At 44.2% G+C, this 18,215-nt stretch overlaps 1 protein-coding gene across 1 annotated transcript in view; it reads right to left on the bottom strand.

Annotated features, from left to right (window-relative positions):
* Positions 1-1,758: 1,758 nt before the first annotated feature.
* Positions 1,759-18,215, bottom strand: part of LOC146344041 (polypeptide N-acetylgalactosaminyltransferase-like 6) — a 212,664-nt gene continuing 196,207 nt past the window's right edge. Inside the window, exon 9 of the mRNA XM_084860291.1 lies at positions 1,759-2,680. Coding sequence (XP_084716417.1) covers positions 2,510-2,680 — 171 coding nt within the window. The 3' untranslated portion in view covers positions 1,759-2,509. The remainder of the gene's footprint in view (positions 2,681-18,215) is intronic.

The following is an 18,215-nucleotide window of genomic DNA, read 5'->3' as shown; positions in this document are numbered from 1 at the left end:
CCACCTGGAAAGGTGCTGTGCTGTGTGTGCTTGTTTGAAGAATGAGAGAAGGGGCTTGGAAGAGTGAAAAAGAGAGAGCAATGTTAGAGGCTGGGAAGAGGCAGACATAGCAAGATAAAGGGGTGAGAAGGAAAGTTCAAGGCTGGGAGGGAGGGTGAAATAGTGAGAGCAAACACAAGGCTAGAGGCTGGGAGCGGGGCAAATCAGCAAGGTAAAGAGGTGTGGGAAGGAAATAGTGAGGCTAGAGGCTGGGAGAGGAGAGAAACAGTGAGATAAAGGGGAGAGAAAGGAGAGAAAGAGCCAGGCTAGAGGCTAGGAAGGGAGAGAAAGGAGGAGGCCAGGGACAGGGAAGGGAGAGAAATAGTGAGGAAAGGGCTTGAGGGGAGAGAAATAGTGAGGCTAGAGGCTGGAAGTGGGAGAGAGAAAGAGAGAGAGCAAAGGGAAATGTCTGTGTGGATGGAAGAAGATGGGAAGAAAATTGGATGGGGCCAATTTCGTCCTGCTGACAGGAAGCTCTGGCGTGGGCTGGTCGATGAAGTCACGAAGAGTCGGAAGCGACTGAACGAATAAACAACAAACACATTTCATCCTGCCCACCAAACAGCGGATCAGTGACAGATTCAAGAACAGGAAGGAGAACCGGGCACCCTAACAGTTTTCAGGATTTCTTATTAAAAATAAACTTTTGAAGGGGGCAGGGACTGGAAACTTTGTGGGCACCATTGGAACCCTGCCCTACTGCATCGGTTGTCTGAAGCAGCTGCCTCACTTTCCAGATATATAGACACACACACACACACACACGGGAGCAATCAAACATCACGAATCCCACTCTGTAGGCTGCCGTGGTATAATCCAGCAAGATGTGCACCATGTGATTCTACTGATTAGTAAACTTGGTTCTCAGAAGCAGGCTGCTTTTCAGGAGAGTGTTATCTTTAAGCTGTTTGTAGAAAACGTTTGGAAACATGAATTTAGGATGCCCACAATCTGTGCCTACGTAAAAGCTGCATACTGCGATATACTAAATGCATTTCTGCCCTATGATGGCATTCATTGAAACCTTTAGCTGCGGCCTACAGTTTCAATTGCTACTCTGTAGAATGCCCTGACAGCATCATAGAAACACCGTAACTGCCTCTACACAATCTGCCTTATTTAACCATGTCAGCAGCTCTGTGATAATGCTGATAGACAAGGGCAGCCATGCAGGAAATGGCACCCCCATCCACCCACCCGGCCACCAAAGCCAGCCCAAATTATTTTGGTGCATGAGGCAGAACAACCCATTAGTACCTTTCCCCATCCCTGGCAGTAGAAATACAATAATAGTGAAGTGAATAACTAATAATTTGTTGACCTTTGATGGCACCTAAAATCTGCTGCCTGAGGCGACTGCCTCACTCTGCCTCATGGTAGGGCCAGCCATGCTGGTGGAAGCCATCATCCTTCAGCTCAAGGCAGTATATTCATGCTTAGTTGGCCGCAAGCTCACCTTGTCAGACTCATTATGCCTTTTCTGTCGGTGATTGTATTGATCTAAATCTACTTATAAGTCTTTAAGTAAAAGGTGCCAGGAAAGAAATGTAGACTTCCGAGAGGAAATCCTTCCTGCCAACCTTGCATTGTGCTGCTATTATAAGTGACACATTTCCTTCTTAATGATGAAGAAGTATGTGGACACTGTGTCATTTGGGGCTCATCCCATAAATGATGACTTGATAGATATATGAATGATTGCAGATGATTGTTCGGTAACACTGTTTAAAATGGATAGAAATTTTATTTAATTGCTTGGATGGAAATTATTCTTTCTTCAGCTGCAGAAGAGAAATGGTACTTTTTGACACCTTACAGTTCATGCTTCATTCAAAATGCAACTCTAAAATTAGTCTTACATCTTCTTTAATCATTCCCATTTCAACAGTGAAAGGAACGTAGTATGGAGGCTCTTAACACTGGCTGCTATGGCCCCTTATTTAAGCAACCCTCTTGAACCTGACTTCCACAAAGGGAATGGAATGGCACTAGAACATACACCTTGTGATCACAATTCTGGGATGCTGACAGTATCCCATCAATGTTGCTAGTTCTGTGCCTGTGGCATATGAAGATTCCCGTAGCACTCATGCACTCCATATATCCCCCATAAGTAACAGCAACTATTCATAGCTACTCACTATAGCAGGGCTTGACCTGAGAAACTCTAAAACTCTGTTTGACATTATTAACACGGAGTGTTTGGAAACATTTTTTTAGATAAAGTTTTCCCTTGACCAGCAAGGGAATGATCGGCCAGAAGGCCTCAGCAGCAGCCGGTGAGGCTCTTAGCCAAGTTCTTCAGATATTGTCCATCCACAATGACAGCCCATCGGCTTCTGCCCTGGCATTTACTTAATCTTCAGAACAGATTTCCTGGCTCTAGGAGACTTAATTTCTGACTCCTTCGATCCAGATGCTAGCCAAAACGCTGTTTGCAATCTGTACAGAACAGTCTGTTTTCTTCTCCCTAAGAGCTGGTTTTCTTGCTGTTAATTTTTTCTAAAACAGTCATATTAAGATGCTCAAAAATCCACTGTTGAGTTTCAGATAAAGGATCACATCTGTTCATAAAAATCTTCTTCTCTGCCGGGTTGCAATCAATGCAGCTGCTGCTCACTGGATGGAACAAAGTTTTGTCCTGTAGGGATGAGAACAAAAAAGCATTAAGAAGCAAATGCCAGCTGATTAAAAATGTCCATGTTTTCCAGGACATAGATTAGCACAAACCAAGTCAAGCTTCTTTAAGTTTTGAATAGCTGTTCTGCACAGAATCACTTAGACAAAGGGAAAAAAAATAGCTCCTGAACTATTTCCAGTGGTTGCCTAGAGTAAAAGAGTTTCTTTTTCACATTTAAGAATATAGGCAATGATGCAAAAAACAAACCATGGATACTTCTTTTTCTGTTGTTGCGAGAGTCAACTCTCCTGTTTCCCACAACCTCATCTCCAAGCCAACACTCTTGATCTCTCCATATTGGGCTGGTTTTACTCCTACACCATGCTTGTGGCAAATGGGTGTCTGAATATTTCACCAAAACCATCACAGATGGGCAGTAGCTGAGCATCAAACTACACCAGGGTCCCCAACCTTTTGTGGGTCACTGGACACATTTGGAATTTAGAGGAAGTCCTGTGGGTGCTCTCACAAAATGGCTGCCATGATGGGGGCAGGTGGGAGCATGCTTTGCTATTCATACAATGGTGATTGTGGTGGACACAGCCAGTCACAAAACACCCGTTTCCCAGAAGGCAAATTGGTGAGGCTAAAAGAAAAGGAACCTGCCCAAGAACCTAAGTAAAAGGCAGAGCTCCAAAATGCAAAATCACTCTCTTGAACCCAAATAAAGATGGCACTGAGGGACAGAACTCTGCAGGATGCCAGCCTCCCAGTTGTAACAACAACAGCAACAACAACAATAAAAAATTAAGGGAAAAAAAGAAAGCCTGGCAGGTGCCAAGTGTCCACAGGCACTTTGTTTCCCACAGATATTGGATTGGAGATCCCAGAGCTACACAGTACATTAAGTAGCTGGCCCTCTCTTTGGGCAGTATCCAATGGTGTCATTCTGCAAACTCAACAAATCTTTCCATCGTGCAAGTGGTTACACATTACGCTTGTGTAACTGATTCTACAAACGGTTTGCGCAACCACGCTTGTGCAAATGTAATTTTAGTTGGATTCTCCTCTTGTGCATAGTTGGGAACCTAGTTTCCACTAGTTCAACATCATTTGTGCTAATGGAATGATGCAGTTAGATACTGACATTTATTTTTTATTCACCCATGTAGGGGCTTAAAAAGAGGGGGAAAGTTGCCATTGGCATCAGCAGAGCTTTTCGTCTTTTTACTAGCCACCATACTGGGAAAGTATGGGGGAATTCAGAAAACAAGCAGCTGGGGGCGGGGAGTTAAATCTCCCAAATGTGTGCACTGTGGTCCTCATCTAGATCTGGGCCCTACATGCTTACCTGTGAATAAAAAAAGAAAAGATCACTCCACACTATGGGCAGTATCAAACAGCGTGCTTGCGCTGCTGCCAATTCTGTTGCATATGTTGTGGGTTCCATCAATTCTGTTCCACAAGCAGGACCCACTGCTTTTGCAACGGATATTTAATGCTTCCTAGGGGAAGCCCTGAAATGAGTGGAAACGCTCATTTCTTGATTGAGACAGGTCGGTGGAGCTCCCTTATGCAAGCCCTGCTGACCTGCCTTATTCCAGAACCAAGCATTTTCGCTCATTTATGGTTGCCTAGGGAAGTGCTACACTTCTGTTCCACAAGCAATGGGCACCACTTGCAGAAGGGAATCAGCAGGGCACAACAGAATCAGCGGGGGCATAAGTGCCCCATTGGATACTGTATTTAATGTATTGTGTAGCTTGACCATGAGTGGTATTGCTCAGGATTTGCATGAAAAAGGTACAAGGTTCAATCCCTGGCATCTCCAGTAGGGTTAGGAATATCTCAGTCTGAAATCATGGATTGCTGCTGCCAGTCAGTGTAGACAATACTAAACTAAAAGGGCCAATTATCTGTCTTGGTGTAAGGCTGCTTTCTAACACCACCTCAGAGTTTCCAAATGTCATCTGGGAGGTAGTTTGTAAAATTCCATTTGAATGGATACTTGTGGGAAATTATTCTGATGGGTATAGAGCCTTTAACATTGTACAGTCCAGAGGAAGGAAAAGCAACCAGCTATGCACAGCGTAGTTTTGTGGAATGGCTGTCAGCAGATGGATATCTATCCTCACACTCTGCAATGCAGCCACAATCAATTCAGTCCCTTTCCATTTCAAACTTTTGTTTCTCATCCATTTACCTCCAAAGCCAAGTTTGTAATGCTTCAAAAAGCCAAGAAAGTACAACCAGGTAGCCCTACCGCCTGAAAGCTTCTAAGCAATGCTAAGCCAGCTTCATTTTGGAAAGCCAAATCTAGTTATGATTTGGTTTGTTTGTAGCTCAAGGATCACAAGGTTAGCAAAGCTAGAACATCATGCAACACCACAGATGCTTCTGCATATATCTTGTTCTCTTCATAGTGGCTAGCATCTTCCTTCATGACAACCTCAAGGGAGATACAGAATGATCATAGAGTCCAAATTAACAACACTGAACTGAAGCAGTTCTTGAAACGGAAGGTACGCAGGATGGTGATAGAGGACATAGACTTTTCAGATTCTTGGTTGGGCAAGTCATCCTGAAATGCATTATAGTAATTTTCCCATTTGTCACAATGAGATGATACTCCTACATGTCTACCGACTGGGAAATGTTTAAAAGATTCAGGGTAGGTTCACACTTGAATGTACATTGCTTGATTACCCACAATAGAATGTGTGAACTGACTCTATCGAAAAGCATTGTATTTGAGGAGATAAAAGCTGATATGTGAGTTCTGTTTGTGATACTTGATCTGCGATGGCTCCTTCAACCATGCAAGTCACCATCTGATGCTGCTGTCATGACATGATGCATATCCAGGCATGAACCAGCCCTAATATTTGCTTAGCTGATCACAGAAAACTGTTGGTGTCCACTTGCTATGCTGTGATGAATTACCAAAGTCCTGTCTCTTCCATGTTGGCTTTCACTGGGCACTTCAGCCCTCCACTTCTGTGCCAAGGAAATCCAAGTATTTCAATCAGATCGAATTAAGCAGTTTTGCATTCTCTGCAGAACACCCACCTAATTTCACAGAAACTCCGCACCTCACTCTACATGTCATTCTTCCTGTTGGGACTGCGGTGATAGAAGCCAACAAGCATTAGGTTTACACAATATGCATCATTTATCTTAATTAGGGACTAGTTTAGAATGGGCTAGGATGACAGAAAGTAACAAAAGAAGAGACGACAGGAACCATGATTCATGGGGTGACACCATGAACCTGTTCAGTTAACCCTGACCTTGCTTACTGATAATTCCCTGCTCATTTTAAAACTTTTCTTCACCAACTGTGCTGGCCCGAGATCGATGGATTAAGTACATATCCTGTTGAGACAAATGAGTTGTAACAAATGTGAAATCTCATTGATCCCAACAGGACTTCGGTGTAAACAACTTGAATCAGACTCAAAGAGTGCTTATCAATGGGACCTTCTCAAACTTGGGAGAGGTGATGAGTGGGGTACTGCAGGGCTCAGTCCTGGGCCCAGTGCTCTTCAATATTTTCATTAATGACTTGGATGAGGAGGTGCAGGGAATGCTGATCAAATTTGCAGATGACACAAAATTGGGCTGGATAGAGAATACCCTGGAAGACAGAAACAAAATCCAAAGACATCTAGATAGGCTGGAGTGCTGGGCAGAAAACAACAAAATGAAATTTAACAGAGATAAATGCCAAGTTCTGCACCTAGGAAAAAGAAACGAAATGTACAGTTACAAGATGGGGGATACTTGGCTCAACAATACTACAAGCGAGAAGGATCTTGGAATTGTAGTAGATCACAAGCTGGATATGAGCCAACAATGAGATGTGGCTGCAAAACAGGCAAATGCTATTTGGGGCTGCATTAATAGAAGCATAGCTTCCAAATCATGGGTAGTACTAGTTCCCCTCTACTCAGCACTGGTTAGACCTCATCTGGGGTACTGTGTCCAGTTCTGGGCACCACACTTTAAGATGGATGCAGACAAACTGGAGAGGGTTCAGAGGAGGGCAACAAAGATGATCAGGGGACTGGAAACAAAGCCCTGGGAGGAGAGACTGAAAGAACTGGGCAAGTTTAGCCTTGAGAAGAGAAGACTGAGGGGAGATAGGATAGCACTCTTCAAATACTTGAATGGTTGTTGCAGAGAGGAAGGCCAGGATCTCTTCTCGATCATCCCAGAGTTCAGGACACGGAATAATGGGCTCAAGTTACAGAAAGCCAGATTCCAGCTGAACATCAGGAAAACCTTCCTGACTGTTAGAGCAACACGACAATGGAACCAATTACCTAGGGAGGTAGTGGGCTCTCCCACACTGGAGGTATTCAAGACGAGGCTGGACAGCCATCTGTCAGGGATGCTCTGACTTGGATCCCTGCATTGAGCAGGGGGTTGGACTCAATGGTCTCCTTCCAACCCTACTATTCTTTGATTCTATGAACTTTCTTTGGCTCAATTCAAGGCCTTGGTGTGTAGTATGAATGAGTTATCTGAAAGCAAAGTCGACATCACTCTTATAATAGTGAACATAGGCGGTGAGTGCCGAAAGGGTTGGAGCCAAAAGAGGCTCAACAAGGAACAAGGTGTGTGTGGGGGGTATTACTAAGCTTTGCTGAAGAGCAAAAAAATCTTGTTTTAAAAAACACACACTTAAGGGGACAAAAAAATCCCCTCAGCAAAAAACAGCCCAATGAGGACTGAGTTTGCTCAGTAGCCATAGAATCCTGAGTGTCAGCTGGAAAAGAAAAATGGAAAATTGGGGCAGGAGTGGAACGCTCTGTCTGGAGGGAGTGGCTGGCTGGAGTGGTGAGCAGGAGCACACCAATTCAGAGGTTAAAATACCCAGCAACATATTGTTATATGTCTCACTTCTTTAAACTAGTATCACCAACTTTCTTTTTAAATAGGCAGTTTCCAATAAGGAAGCAACACACCGAACAAAAATGAAGCCATGAACACGTGGATTTTAAAATACTGTGTGTTCCTTTCTAAAAATTATTTTAAAATGAATCCAGGCAGTTACAAGATGGTTTTGACTAGGGATGGTGGAGAATTCCGCCACGGACCCCAATGAGGGCAGATTCTAAAGAATTCGGCCCCCTGGAGTCCATGGCGGAATGGAACACTTACCTCTGCCTCCCTGCGGAATCCTCTTCAGCCGGATCCTCCGGCTCTGGATTGCCAGGGATACAGCTGCCATGCCGTATTGCTGTCTGAGGGGGATTGACTGCGGATGCAAATGGCGTCCAAGATGCCATTTGTGGCCATAAAAGTCTTAGTTTACAGTAAATGCAGCTGTAAATGGCTGAATTTACAAAATTTTCACAGTGACAACAAAGGTCCGCATAGTTAAAGCAATGGTATTTCCCGTAGTAACCTATGGCTGCGAGAGCTGGACCATAAGGAAGGCTGAGCGAAGGAAGATAGATGCTTTTGAACTGTGGTGCTGGAGGAAAATCCTGAGAGTGCCTTGGACTGCAAGACGATCAAACCAATCCATACTCCAGGAAATAAAACCAGACTGCTCACTTGCGGGAATAATATTAAAGGCAAAACTGAAGTACTTTGGCCACATAATGAGAAGACAGGATACCCCGGAGAAGATGCTGATGCTAGGGAATGTGGAAGGCAAAAGGAAGAGGGGCCAACCAAGGGCAAGGTGGATGGATGCTATTCTGGAGGTGACGGACTTGACCTTGGGGGAGCTGGGGGTGGCGACAGCCAACAGGAAGCTCTGGTGTGGGCTGGTCCATGAAGTCATGAAGAGTCGGAAGCGACTGACCGAATAAACAACAAAAAAGACCTTTACGGCCGCAAATGGCATCCTGGATGCCATTTGCATCCCTGCTTTTTTTTCATATTTGCGTAGCCTATCGCGTGAAAAAAAAGCAGGGACGCAAATGGCATCCAGGACACCATTTGCGGCCATAAAAGCATTAGTTGAAGGTAAATGCTTACCTTAAACTAAGACCTTTACAGCCACAAATGTCATCCTGGATGCCATTTGTATCCGCAGTCAATACATCTCAGCCAGCGATATGGCGTGGTGGCCATATTGCTGGCGCTTTGGAGCCAGCTGGCGGCTCCATGGAATTGCCGCAGAGCGGAGCTGGCTGAAGAGGATTCCGGGGGGAGGAATGGATCGCCTCCCCCCAAGGGCGGATTCCCGGCCGGACCAGCAGGTAGGGAATCCGCCCATCCCTAGTTTTGATAAATGGCTTTCAATCCTTTCCTGTGGCCCCCTCTTTCTTGTTAGGAAAATGTCAGTTGACTTTGAGGGAATGTGATCTGATTTTCTGCCTTCGCTACCATATCTAGTCATAGTCCCCTCCCCCACCTGTCCATATGTGGCAGTGTTTGTATTTCCCTCCTGCCCAATCACAGCTCTCGACGGCCCCATGTCTTCTTCCAGCCACATGTCTTCTTCCAGGATCGCATAGCTTCCTCAGCAGCCCCTATTTCCTCAGCAACAAGCAAAGGGCTGGATGTGTGTGTGCTTGTCTGATCTCGGAAGCTGAGCTAAGTGCTTGGATGGGAGACTGCCTGGGAATCAGACTTCCTGCACTGAGCAGGGGGTTGTATCCCTTCAAATGAGATTAAATTTTACCATCTCCTATCCCCCGCTCTAGATGTTTTTTTAAAAAATTCAGGCATTATCCTCGCAGAATCCGGGCTTCTCCATGATGTTTTTTTTTCTAATTGAGGCATGATCTTGGAAGCTTCAAAGTTGTGAAGCTTCACAACTTCGAAGCTTCAAAGATCATGCCTCAATTAGGAAAAAAAACTTCACAGGGAAGCCCCGATTCTGCGAGGATAATGCCTGAATTTTTTTAAAAAAAACATTCAGAGTGGGGGATAGGAGGGGGTAAAACTTAATCTCATCTGAAGGGATAGAACAACCCCCTGTTCAATGCAGAAAGCCTGATTCCCAAGCGGTCTCCCATCCAACTACTGACTGGGGCCGACCCTGCTTAGCATCCGAGATCAGACAAGCGCGTGCAGGAAAACAGCAGGAAAACTGCACAGCGCTCGAGTGTGAACTGAGCTTGCGCATTCGATGAAGCACTGCAATGGGGAAAATGGGTGAGTGTGAATAATCACATTTTAATGCGAGAGCGTTTAACCTGACGGGACACCGAATTCATTGCGATAGTGGGCGCAATGTAGATCGGCCCTGTGAGAATGAAAAAGCAAGAAGAAACTGTTAGCGTTTCCTCCTGTAAGTTTTAGTTATTTCTGGGAAGGACAAAGACTTTTCCCCCACCATTCTTTTTGCCTAGAGAGACACTCTTTCCCATAAGATAATGGACTTATAGGCAGGCCTGGGCAGTTCGGGTAATTGGTAAAGATACAAAGTTCCTTTCCCTTCTTCTAGGTCATTGCATTAACTATAGCCAAGGTCAGTAGTCAACGAAAGCCATTATCATCTGATGGCTGCAGTCATTTCTGTGAAATGAGTTGGTAATCTCAGTGTAGTCCCAATAAGACTAAACGTCCACATGATAAAACACACCATTAGAACTGAGATTCACACCGAGAGCCTTCACAGGGAAGCTAAGGGTGCGACCCACCAGGCACTGCTGCTATCCTTTCTCCATTCATTACAAGAGAGCTTGATTTGATGGGCTAGATGGAAGATGTGTGGCCGCAGTGCTTGACGGGACCACAATGTGCCTGGTCTGAATTACTTGCTAATGTTGCCTCTGCAGCTCTTGCAGCAGCAGCATAAAGAAGTCACACATGAATGGAATGCCTGGATCACAGTTCCAGTTTCTCTCACACAATTGGTCTATGTGGTCAAAGCAGAATTACATTCTGTGGAAATTCTACTGCATAGAAATAAGGAATCACAAGGGAAAAGTTTGTTATGGGCAAACCTGTGATATGGAAAACCATCTTACACACATATGCCCCAGTCTCACGATTCATGATATATGCCCCCAGTCATGGGATAAGGATCCCAAAGCTGTGTGCTCAGTGATCTTTACTGGATTGGTTCTGCATATAGACTTCCTAATAGGGATTTGAAATGGTAAGCTTCAAGGGCATCGATGACCTTTTTGGGGCAGGGGTAGTGAGGGGATTGAATCTAGATCTTTGTTTCACCTCCCATTTCCAATTGGGTCTTCATAACTGAGAATGCCGAGAGCATTACCCATCTTTGGCTGGTACGTGCATGAAGATCCTTATGGGTAACAGCATGAATGCAGCCCACTGCTGTGTAGGGACGTATAGATAGTGTAAAATTTGTTCCATCCATGTTTCACAGTTTGTCAGGTGCCTGTTGTTCTGTCGTCTGCCCATCAATGGAATTAGATTGTTTTCCTAGTTTCTGAATTTGTACACATTTACATTTGCTCAAATTTGCATTTCAAACATGTGAAAATGCACAAATTCCCACAAAATGTGTGAATCCCCCCCAAATGTGCATTTTCACACTTTAGCCTATGGGGAAAATGTGCAATTTTGGCCGGGTTATTTTTGTGTATTTTTCTGTGATTAAATTTGCACGTAATTCCCAAAGGTTAGAAAAACGGTCCACAAGTCTGCGAAATCTGCCCAAACAGGTGAAAAGCCCATCTGCTGCGGAATCCATGGGTCAGATTCATAGAAATCTGAACTCATTTGGTTCCGTTGCAGATTTCTCCGACATACCTACTGTTGTGTGCAAGGACTGGTGCCATTAAGAAACTCAAGGGATGTACATGGATTACTTAAAATAGGGATGCAGAACCTCAGGGCTGAGGGCAAAATCTGGCCCTTCAGGGGTCCTAATCTGGCCCTCTGAGGTTCCCCACATGGCCCTGCACCTTTCTCTGGCCCTACCTCTTTCCCCCCAACCAACAATCATGGTGGTCCCCTGGATTTTGTGCAGTTTTCCCCATTCTAAAAGGTGGAAATTGCTTTCTTAAAGCTTGATTATGGGCAGTAAGAGTTAAAGCTAAAATACGCTGGTATCTTTGTTATTTTGGTCCCACCCCTTTTGCCTTTGGCCCTGCCCACGACTGGAATGTGGCCTCCAAAAGCTTCCCCAAAATGGAATTCAGCCCTCAGGCTGAAAGAGGTTCCCCACCCCTGACTTAAAATGATAACATAAGAACTACACATTCTTCCTGAGGAGTCTGGTGGGATTAACATTTGATTAGAATTTTAAATCTATGATTAATGAATAAATCTATCTCGTGATTCTGCACATGGATACTATTAAATCTGACTTGGTATGTAGGTCTATCTGTGATCCAGAGGTTCAAAGTGTCCAATGTTACAACAGGCTTCTTCTTGAGAAACAAATGTAAGTGAAAAATTAATGTAATGAAACATTATAAATAAATAAATAAATAAATAGTATCACATTCTGATGGCACAGTTCAAACTATTACAGAGATTTTGGGTCTGTGAAACATTTTATCAGAACAGATTACTTTGTTGTTGTTGTTGTTGTTGTTCAGTCATGTATGACTCTTCGTGACCCCATAGACCATAGCACGCCAGGCCTTCCTGTCCTGTGCTCTCTCCTGGAGTGTGCTCAAGTTCATATTCATTGCATCGGTGATGCTATCTAGCCATCTCAACAGATTACTAGACTACTACAAATATATTCAAATATGATGTGAATACTGGAATATTCAAATGATTCATATATATGATGGGAATATCACCAAAATTGAGAAATGTAGGCAATAATAGGTTGCCACCCAAGAGACAATTTTATTTGCTACATAAAATATATAAATGTTCAGTAGATGCCATTATGGGTAGAAATCAATGAGCCCCTAAATATTCAATGACATTAATTTCAGCCAGACGTAAGTATGATTAATGTTCTCTGTCCAGGATATGAGAAGTTTGACATATCTCTCACATATTTACAGAACTTGGTTTAATGTAGTATACCCTGTATAGGCCTAGTGCTTGAAAAAGATTGCTTGGCTGCTTAATCTTTATCGCTATACTACATCATGTGAGGTAGATGGCCGGAAGAGAGACTGAAGGAAATAACAGCCCAAAGTCAACAAAGAGCAATAAGTCACTTGGTATAGCTCAGATCTGCAGAAGGTTTTGCCTAGATACAGTGTTTTTTAAAGTGGCAATGAAATCGCTTTCAGGCTGAGAACTTGTGATGGCCCAAAAGAAACAGACTCATGTTTTTATTAGAAAAGTGACCCACTGCAATCCAGTGACACCCTCCTGCTATGTTTTTGGTAGAAATACCATGCACTCAAAATAACTGTTCAAAGCAGGAGCCTGAGTTGCTTCTGTCTCAGATCTGGGTGGTGGGTAGAGACTTTAACTCGCTGATAAGCTCTAGCAACTACCTATTTACCTTACCAGGGTGGACTTATTTCCAGTGCTGTGCTGAAAATTTCTCCCACATTTTTTTTTCAACCATTCTCATTCAATTTGATAGAAGAGAAATTGCTTTCAAAAAGAAATTCAATACTGAAGACATTTTGGAGAAATTCTCAGGGGTTGGGTTTGGGTTTCTTGGGCTTACCTTACTTAGGAAGTGGCCGACTGAGGAATGAGCACAAGTGTCCTGTTTTTCATTGTCCAGTCCTCTCTTTGGCAGCCTGTGGCCTCCTCAGCTCCCTACACTTCAACTGAAGCCCAGGGGAAGGAATCAAGAGCTAATTCCTCCCATAGGGCTTTTTCAGATCAGGACGTGCAGGCAGCCTGGGAGGCTATCTGTGATTAGGGAGGCTCAAAAACACCACCAAAGGAAACTCAACGTAAATTATAGACTGTCCTGAGAATGAGGCAGAACAATGGAAGCCCCTTTCATGGGGGAAGAAAACTTTCTGGAAACTGGAGGACAGATTTTGGCAAAGCACTAACTCCACCTTATTCCTGGAGCGAAGCACAACAGTGCCCCTCCGCCCCCCCCCCACACGCATTGTGGTAGGTGCAAAATGTGGGCCAGCCTGCAAATACAGTTGATGCTGTTGCAGCACAAAAACACAAAAAGTCTTATCAAAAATGAAAAAAGCGGTGGGGAGCCCTACCTGTGAGCAACCATTGAGAGTTTCTCCTTCTCCTGGAGAAATTCAGTGAAACTATCTCCCAAATTTCTCTGCCCACAAATAAGAAAGAGAATTTTGAGAGTCCATCTGTGCACAGATTTACTTATTTCTCTGGCCAGCCCTGATAAGGGCCGTCCTGACTGGCAACCCAGCTGGAAACGGCTTTCAGCCCAGGACTAGGCCTTTTGCCTGTGCATCACTCTGCGTGGCTGTATGCTCCAATTCCTGCTTTGCCCTTCCCCCCTGATATCCCTGTTACCTTCTCTGCCTCTGTCCTTGTGCTAGGTTCTTGCTTCCTGCTCTTTTGGATGGACTCCTTGAATACAAGCTCAGCTTTACTTCCCTCTGGCTCTGGTGCTCTGGATCATCTACACAGCTTCTAATCCTGGCTGTTGTCTATTTTACTTTCACCTCTGTCCTGCTAGCTTCTCCCTGGAATCCTCCACCTGTCTTGCATCAGCATGGTGATCCTGCAAAGTGCCTGGTGTCTAGCAGCATGGAGTAAAGGGAAAGCCTACTGCTCAGCCTTTCATGCTCAGAGCCTTCACAAAATTTGCTGTGCATGAAGAAAATAAAGGAACCTTTTGCTGTTTGATCAAGCTGTTTGATCAAGCAGATCTGTATGATCCAAGGACGGGGGGGGGGGCGGATGGGGGAGGGAGGGAAAACAGTATTGCCTTATTAAATAAATAATCCGATCATGTGTTGTGCATGCATTGTCTCCACTCCTGACTGCCATATGTTCTGGTGAATGGCTGCACATATAAGGTTGGATCCAGTGATGCCATTCTGCCAGTGGAAGGGAAACTACTGGTGGAATGGATTTCCTCTTCCCCTGCAGTTCCCCGTGAACCCCCAAATCCGCTCCAAAGGGCTGAGGGACCCTTCAGAGTAGATTTGGGGGGAGCGGGGGGGGGGCTGCAAGGGGAGAAGAAGATAAGGAAGTCCCACTGCACAAGCAGAAGTTCCCTTGCATGAGCAGACTTCTGCTCATGCACCGTTGGATCCAACCCATAGAGCCTACATGTGTACAACTCTATATGTGTAGGGCTCTTTCTGTGCAACTGGGAACCTGGAGAACCAGGGCTCCTGATTGCATGGAAAGAACTCTTTGGGGGCAGGGCAGGATAAACATGAAGAGAATGAATGAATATAATCCACACATGCTAGCAATGCAGAGGCATTATTCAGGCATTATTTTTGCAATGGTTATGGCTCCTTGCCTGAACAATTTATAACCAGCCATAAGCATTTGCCTAACTGTAGGATTTGAAAGGACTGATTGTTATCAGATTAGTGTTATATAGCTTCGACTGTGTCAGCATTTCCTTTATAAAAACAATTTTTGAAGAACTTCTCACTCAGGAATATAGATTTTTGCCTTGAATGGGAAACTTCACGTACTGTCTCAGCCCCACAAGGAGTAAAAATAGATCAGCAGAGAGAAGAGTGCTTTATTCATTGGTTGCTAGCATATGCTGCATGGTTGTAATTTCACTGATCATCCACTGAGCTCCAAATTAAAAATGTGATGAGCCAGGATCAGAGGACAATACCAGAACTGTGTGCTCGCTCTTTCTCTTTCTTTCTTTCTCTCTTTCTTTCTCTCTCTCTCTCTCTCTCTCTCCCCCCCCCCCGCCCCACCTCTCTCTCTCACACATACATCCCTGGTACATTAGGCACCAATGAAGTGTTTCAAATCATCAAGCCTCTTTCCAGCAACTTGAAAGGCAAGGAAACTGACTTTGGTTTCTGAGCAAGAAAATGCAGTTGGACCACTACAAAGTGAGATCCTTATCTGGCTAAAATGGAGCTTTCTCCACTGACTTCAAAGGAACTGTGCCAGCTGGTATAATTTGTGGTTCCAGCACATCTCTTCTAGTCGCCTTACAGATGGCACCTCAGCTTGGATGAGAATTCAATTCACCTAGGAAGTCTGATCCTTTTCTGACTGCAGTGTAAACAGTAAGTTAAAAAAAAAAAACCTGATTAAAAAACAAAGCGCATGAGTGGCAATACAATCCCTTCCATGTAATACACACATTTAATGGATGTATGCACCTTCAGACAAAAAACCTCAAGACTTTCCTTCCATGGTTTCAGATAATATAAACCCTGACAAATTTGCCATCTGCTGTTTCCCTCCTCCTTGGCGCATATCCTATCTCTACACTGATTCTAAATCTCTCTGTATGCTCCCCTGATGGCTAGACTCAGCCAAATTGCTTGTTCTACTTCTACCATCCAACAGAATTGTGGCAGTCTCTTACTACTTTAACTGCTATGGCTTTCCCCCCAAAAATCTTGGGAACTGAGAGCCAATATGGTGGTTGTGGTTAGAGTGTTGGGCTGGGACTTGGGAGATCATACCAGTGCAGTGCAATCCTCTGCATGTTTATTTGGAATTAAGTGCCACTAAGTTCAGCGGGGCTCACAGGTAAGTGTGCACAGGACTGGAGCTGTCATAACTGGAAGTGGCTGCCAAGAAAATTATGCTATGTGATGGTGATGAATAGGTGAGAATGGAGCACCAGAATTTCAAAGAGTACAGCTATCTACTAAAGCTCCTGTGACCCCTGCAATGAAAATTAATTAATCAATTAAAATTATTTTTAGGCCACTTTTAAGGTAAAAAGAAGATAATAGATATAATCAAATTCAATAGCTACATATTCATTAAAAGTTCAATAAAACAAAGGTTACTGATACAAATAATCAATGAAAACAGACGTTACCTAGAACCAGCAGCCCAAGAACTTACGTGAATCATGGTCACTTGCTTGGTGCCCATTGCAAATGCAATCAATCATGTGTCCCACTATTCTTGTGGTAACTAGTAAATGTGAACAAGTAAAGGTCGCACACAGTTTCTGTCACAGCCCACCTACTTTTGGTGCTCCATAAAATTGTTTGAAATGCATTTAGCATCACGGTCCCATGACCCTTGAATTGTAAGCCATTTTGTTTCATTAGATACAAGGCGGATTTTGCAACATTTTGTGCATCTGCCAATTGCAAGCATTACAGTACAGAAAGATGATATACTTAATTCATTAGAAGGTCTTCTTGTGCCCATCACAAGGAAATTTATTTGTTTGTTTGTTTGCAGGGCTGCCTTTGTTAAAATGACTCACATGTCTTGAAATGCCAGAATGGCAATGCATCTTTCAGAGGATAAGTTTCTCATTTGGTGTTGAATGAAATCCATATGAATGCTAGCTTCGACCTAAATAATGGCAGCCCTACAGGAAGTCAATACATAGCATTTAAAGAATAGAGTGCTTAAAAGGTTAACATTTCAGCATTAGAATATTGGGGCAGTACCCAATGGGGCACTTAAACCCCCACCGATTGAATTGCACATGGAATGGGTCCTGCCAGTTCTGTTGTGCAAGTGGGACCCACCGCTTGTGCAACAGAGTTAACGCTTTCCAGAGGAAGCCCTGAAATGAGCAGAAACGCTTGTTTCTGGATAAGGACAGGTCAGAAGAGCTCCCTTATGTGAGCTAAATTGAACTGGCGGGGGTGTAAGTGCCCCGTTGGTTACTGCCCATAGAATTGGAAGAGATCTCAGAGATCTAGTCCAACCCCCTCCTCAGTGTAGGCTCTGCCCTGCAGGATGCAGCTACAGCATGCCTGACAGATAGCGATCCACCTTTGCATAAGTATCTCCAGCGAAGAGAACCGACCACCACCTGAGGCAGGATCAAGAGACATGCTGGCCTTAGGAGTACTGAATGCCCTTCCACTGAATCTTTCTACTGTTTCTTGTGTATGCAATTTAAGAAGAAACTCTTGCACTGGTACCCAAGCTGGAGAAACTCTTGCACTGGTAGGCTGGAGGCAAGAGTGTGCTCAGGGATGTTCCAGGCCTCTTCCCTGGGGTCATCAGGGTCAGGTTTCAGAGAACCATAGAGTTGGAAGGAACCTCGGAGATCTTCTATTTAGTGCAGCCCCCTCCTCAATGCAGGCTCTGCACTGCAGAGTGTAACTATAGCATCTCTGACAGATGGCCGTCTAGTCTCTACTTAAATACCTCCAGCAAAGCAGAACCCACCACTTCCTGAGGTAGTCTGTTCCACTGATGAACAGCTCTCACTATTAGAAAATTTCTCCTGACGCTTAGCTGAAATTTGCTTCCCTAGAATTTCCGCACATTCATTCTATTCCTGCCCATAGCAGCAACAGAGAACATGTCTGCTCCATCTTCTGTATGACAGCCTTTCAGATATTTGAAGACCACTATTATGTCTCCCCTTAACCTTCTCTTCTCCAGGCTAAACATATCCAGCTCTTTCAACCATTCCTCATAGGATTTGGTTTCTAGACCCAACACCATCCTGGTTGCTCTTCTCTGGACACGCTCCAACTTGTCCTTCTTAAAATGGTGTGCCCAGAACTGGGCACAGTACTCCAAATGTGGCCTAACGCAGAATAAAGCAGAACAATTAATTTCCATGATCTGGACACTATGCTTCTGCTAATGCAGCCCAAGATTG

The sequence above is a fragment of the Heloderma suspectum genome, chromosome 5 (assembly GCF_057233095.1).
Source record: "Heloderma suspectum isolate Gila_16-S chromosome 5, 16-S_ref, whole genome shotgun sequence".
NCBI classification, from domain to species: Eukaryota; Metazoa; Chordata; class Lepidosauria; order Squamata; family Helodermatidae; genus Heloderma; species Heloderma suspectum.
The sequence above is the reverse complement of the archived record's forward strand: the minus strand, read 5'-3'. Positions and strand labels throughout refer to the sequence as shown.